Source organism: Mus pahari, chromosome 7 (genome assembly GCF_900095145.1).
Source record: "Mus pahari chromosome 7, PAHARI_EIJ_v1.1, whole genome shotgun sequence".
Classification (NCBI taxonomy): Eukaryota; Metazoa; Chordata; class Mammalia; order Rodentia; family Muridae; genus Mus; species Mus pahari.
The window spans coordinates 106,969,602-106,974,629 of record NC_034596.1 but is presented as its reverse complement, the minus strand read 5'-3'; the positions used below and the strand labels follow the sequence as shown (position 1 = coordinate 106,974,629).

Genomic DNA, 5,028 nt, shown 5'->3' with positions numbered 1-5,028 from the left:
AAAAAAAAAAAAAAAAAAAGAATGGCTCTCTATGAACCATGTGTCCCATATAGTGAAGTCATCTCTCCTTGAATTTGGAGTGGCCTGGTCACTGTGTCATCTGGATTGACATTGTGATGGAGCAGCTCTGGGGTCCTGAACAGCTGTTGTGAAATGTGTACAGCAACAAGGCCTCTGTGAAGAACAGTTAAAGACAGGAAGTCGCACTTTCTCTCAAACAGGGTCAGGTCAGCCTCTATGTGGCTAGGGCCCATCCCGGGGGCCTTCCTTCACCAGCCTTTTCTCTTCAGATTTGACTTCTTCCTATTCTCCCCTTCTGTACGCTTCAGTGGTGGCCCTGGCTCCCCAGACTTGGGAAGGGGTGAGGTTGTTGCTAACCTCGGACAAACAGATCCTCGCTCAGCTCACCTACCCCGGTGATCCCCTCTGGTTCCCACCCTTTGGAGGCTTCATATACTACGAAGCCCTCTCCACCCTACACAGTTCGCGTCCCCTTTATGCCGGCTTGGGGACTTGTCTGAAAGCGCCTCCCCGCAGGTGCTACCTGGACTCTGTGGCCCGCCCTCCGGCCCGCCCCGCGCGTGAACTGGGCATGCCCAGAAGTGCGTAGACGCGCCCGCCGGCTTCGGTCCGCGGAAGACTGCTGCTCCGTGCCACCATGGAGCGCATCGACGGGGTGGCCGTGGGCCTCTGTGCCCATTCGCCCTACCTGCGGCCTCTCACGCTGCACTACCGCCAGGTGATCCGCCCCGCTCGCGTGTCTTCGCGCTCACCCCCAACGCCCTCCCGACCCCCGCGTTGCGGCCCCGGCCCCGCCCCCAAGCTCAGGACTCCGCCCTGAGCAGATTCTCCGAGCTTGAGCTCCGCCCTCCTGCAGTTCTGACCGCCGGTCTGTCAACCCGGAATGGCCGAGGAAGGACATGCGAGGAGAATCGCTCTTTCCTAAGGAAGATTTGACTGGCCCTCCATTTCTGGCCGCCCATCGATACTTTTATGCAGTTAGACCCATTGATTACTCTGGGTATCAGGGCAGGAAGAACTCTTGGGGAACCCCACATTTTCAGATACCCTCCTTTGCGCCTTCTTTCTAGCTCCTCCTTCAAGCCTTAACAGAAAGTCTGCTGTCACGAAGAAACCTCTTCAACTCAGCTTCTCGCAGCTCCCAGGTGTCTCCCAGAATAACAGGGCCATACATAGCTAGCTCACGTGGCACTGTTGGGCACCTAGTAGGCACACAGAAAACATGTATTGAACCTAATGGCTTTCTCTTCTCTTTCGTCTTACCTCGTGGTCTTCCCTCTCCTCTACCCTGCATGGCCCTGTCTAGTAGGTCCCTGGCACGTTGCCCATTTCCATTCTCTATGCTGTTGGATACACAATTTTCCTGACCTGATCAATGTAGCCCTGACTGGGTTTCAGCTTAGATCAAACCGCCCAGGGCTTGGCGTTTGCCCAGCTCTCCCACTCTCCAAGTTACGTCCATTCCTCTCACCAGTGTTGTGGCCTCCGGCCTGCAAATTCCCTTGCCTCTGGTGTGTTCGCTGTGTGGAGGTCCTCTCCACCTCCCCCCCAGGCTAGGGAATTCTTCTCCCAGAGTGCAGTGAGGTCATACAGGCTTCAGGGAACAGTTGAGTTCAATTGAGGAACAAAGAGTAGCGACACGGGGGCCACACTCCTTTTCCCTTTCATTGGCTGGTGACATGGGGTGGCCATGTGGCTCTTTCATACCCAGGACCTGGAGTTCTGGTGGGCAGTGGATGGTCCAGGTTTGTTCAGTCTCCCTCACTTCCTGGGAAGTGCTGTGGCGTGGCTTTGCAGCCTTGGCCGGCAGCCCACCAGCACATTTCCGCGGATGGCATTGGTAACCAGAGCTCAGTTGAGCAGGCAGTGGCCCGCCATAGCCATAGTCATAGTTGGGGTGGGGGTGGGGGTAGGGGTAGGCGGCATTTCCTCGAGAACTGAAGGATACTGGGCTGGGCTGTGTTTGCCGTGGTAGGGGTCTGCAGCCTTTCACTGCCCCAAAGCAGCAGTGGCCCTGTACCGAATGTGCCCGCTGCTACATTCTAGAATTCTCTCTCCTTCCCAAGGCCGATGTCAGCTTCTCTGGCCCTACCCACAGCTCCGACAACGCGTTTGATCCTGAGTCAAGAGGGTCCTTGTAAGTCACCTATGGTGACCCCTGAAGGAAAGCTGTGGGGGTAGGCAAGACAGGCTCACTGCAGCCTGGGCGGGTAGCCTTCTTTGGAGCCTGCCTGGGTGGCTGGATATCGGGCAGGTCTGGGCTCGCCTCTCGAGGTGGTGCTTCAGTGGCCTCCTGGGCAGCCTGACCTGCCCAGGACATTGGCTCTCTTCTCCCCCTGTAAACAAGGCTGCTGCCACCCTTCTCAGGATAGTTCTGCCTGCAGGCTCAAGTCAATCCTGATTTGAGACCTCTGCCGGTGAGACTCTCCTGTCATTGACAGAAGTACCCTTCCCCACCCGAGGAAGCCCTGGTGGCTCTCCTCAGTGTCCTCCCACTTTGTTGCCCGGCAACATACTGTCTCTGGGACCTAGGCCCCTGTCTTTTTATGCAGATTGGTTGGAGCTCCTGCATCTGTGGTGAGCTGGGCAGTGCGAATGAATGACCCAGAGGTGGACTAAGCAGGTGGGGGTAAGGGGTGGATAGGTCTAGCCCCACTTGCAGAGACCCTTCAGGGAGGAATGTCTCTGCTGGCTCCATCCCCCAGAGACAGCCTGTCTTTCCAAGGGGCATTTGGATGATGGGGATCGTGGGCCCTTCCTAACCTTGTATACAAAGCATTGATGACATCCTTTCTGGCTGCCCAACCTGCGGGGCCCACCTTACCTCTTTCTTGAGTGCTACCTTACATACAGGAGCGGCAGGACTATGGGATGTGTAAGAGATAGCTTGAGCCTGAAACAGGGCGGGACAAGTATTTACTGTCCATCTGACATGCGCAGATCCACAGCTGCAGTGTAAGCTGTCCGGTGGCCTACGGGAGCTTTGGCCATGAGTACGTGACTTCTGCTCTGCCCACCTGGAATCCTCCCTGCCCTGCCTAAGGGCATCATGTCTGCTCTCCCTGATATCCTCCTAGCTCCTTCCCACACGCGGTGGCAGGCGGCACATGTCTCTGCAGTCCTTTGTCCTTTGCCTTTCCTGCCCTTTGCGCAGGTTTTCTGCCTTACCCTTCCCAGAACATCAGGCTATCCTGACCTCCCGGGCAATCGCCTCCACCTCCACCTCCACCTGCTACAAGTCCCCATTCCTGGAGGGCGGTAGGCAGGTGGCAGGCCTCCCTGCAGGGAGCTGCTGCAATGGGTCTGTCTGACCCGTGCACCTCCATCTGTTGCTGGCAGCCGCTCACCCTTCCTGATTGTTGTCCTGTCTCTTTTAGGACGGTGTCCAGAAGTCCTGGGACTTTATGAAGACACATGACAGGTGAGAGGGGCTGGCCTGGCCACTGGGGAACTCCCCGGTTTCTGCTCCCCACACACTTCCCACCTCAGCCCAGTCTCTGGTTCTTATGTCCCCCGAGGCCTGGTGGCAAAGTCAGGGGACACCAGGCCCCTGGTGGCAGGCTGCTGTTAAGATCTGATCTTACTCATCAGGATCCTGAGCATGGGGGGTGTGACAGTTGGGAAACTGGCCAGCAGGGGCCTCCACTTCCCCAGCTGCCCAATGTGTTGCCTCCTCTGCCCTAGCCTGACTGTGTGGTCTTCCCATCCGAGCAAGGCCTGTCAATGAAAGAGAGAGAGACTAGGAGGATGGGAACCAGGGCTCTGGGGAGAGGGGTGTGTGTCTTTACTGAGTGTGTTTCCCCACACAGTGTGACTATTCTCATGTTCAACTCCTCTCAGAGAAGCCTGGTGTTGGTGAAGCAATTCCGGCCAGGTGAGTCCAGCCGCGTGGACAGGAATTGGGGCTAGGGAATTGATAGTGTGCTTTCAGGCCCTTGATTCTGGGGGTCTGGATGCTGGTGCAGTGGTGGCTACAGGGGAAACTGAGGTCCAGCAAGAGATGCCTGGCCCAGAATAGATTACTCTGAGGTGACCATGTGTGGCTGTGCTCCCCCCCTCCATACCAGCTGTATATGCAGGCGAGGTAGAGCGGCACTTCCCAGGGTCCCTGACAGCTGTGAACCAGGACCAGCCCCAAGAACTTCAGCGAGCACTGCCTGGCTCAGCGGGAGTGATGGTGGAACTCTGTGCCGGTATTGTGGACCAGCCTGGGCTCTCACTGGAAGAGGCGGCCTGCAAGGAGGCTTGGGAAGAGTGTGGCTATCGCCTGGTTCCCACCGACCTGCGCCGAGTTGCCACATACATGTAAGGAGGCTTGGCAGGGCGGAATGCTGTGGGGGAGTGGGTGAGCACCCTGTCCCAGAGGGTGTACAGGCATGAGGCTGGAGAGGCTTGGTGGACCTGGAACCCTTGGGCTGGTTCTGGAGTGTGCTAACCCTGTGCCCCTGCCCTGCAGCCCCAGCCATGTGGGGTTGGGCTCTGTCAGGGTGGCAGCTGCTGTCGACAGATGCCCCACTTCCTGTGGGATTAAGCACCGGGCGCTGGGGGTGGGGTGAGTCACAGCTCCGTTCTCAGGAATGAGGGAAGGACAAGTCCTGGGGAGGAGAAGGAGGAGGGGTTACCCCTACTGAAGCCCAGGTGCCAGCCACTCCTGCCTCCCTCAGGCAGCCAACCAGGGCTGCGGTCCTCAGATGCAAAGCCACCCCTTGCCTCAGAATGTTGTGTGGATTCCTGACCCCTGCTGAGGTTTGAGGGCAGAAAGAAGGTCCCATGGTGCCCATCACCCCCCACCCCCAACAAGTCTGTGTACTTCTGACCCCTCCAAACCAAGAAGGGCCAGAGTCCCCGCAACCTCTCTCCTGGCACACTCAACCATCCCTGCTGACCTCACCCTGTAGCACCAAGCTGTGGTTAGACCGTGTTGGATCCAGAGTGTTCATTATCTTACTTCTGAAGGGTTGGCCTGTGCCCCATGCTGTGTAGACCATGTTGGATCCAGAGTGTTCA

General features: G+C 57.5%; 1 protein-coding gene across 1 annotated transcript in view; it reads left to right on the top strand.

The window, feature by feature from the left end:
• Nucleotides 1-610: 610 nt before the first annotated feature.
• Nudt14 (nudix hydrolase 14) overlaps nt 611-5,028 on the top strand; it is a 7,157-nt gene continuing 2,739 nt past the window's right edge. The window contains exons 1-4 of the mRNA XM_021202435.1: nt 611-739; nt 3,399-3,442; nt 3,831-3,895; nt 4,089-4,326. Of these exons, the coding sequence (XP_021058094.1) occupies nt 659-739; nt 3,399-3,442; nt 3,831-3,895; nt 4,089-4,326 (428 nt within the window). The 5' untranslated portion in view covers nt 611-658. The remainder of the gene's footprint in view (nt 740-3,398; nt 3,443-3,830; nt 3,896-4,088; nt 4,327-5,028) is intronic.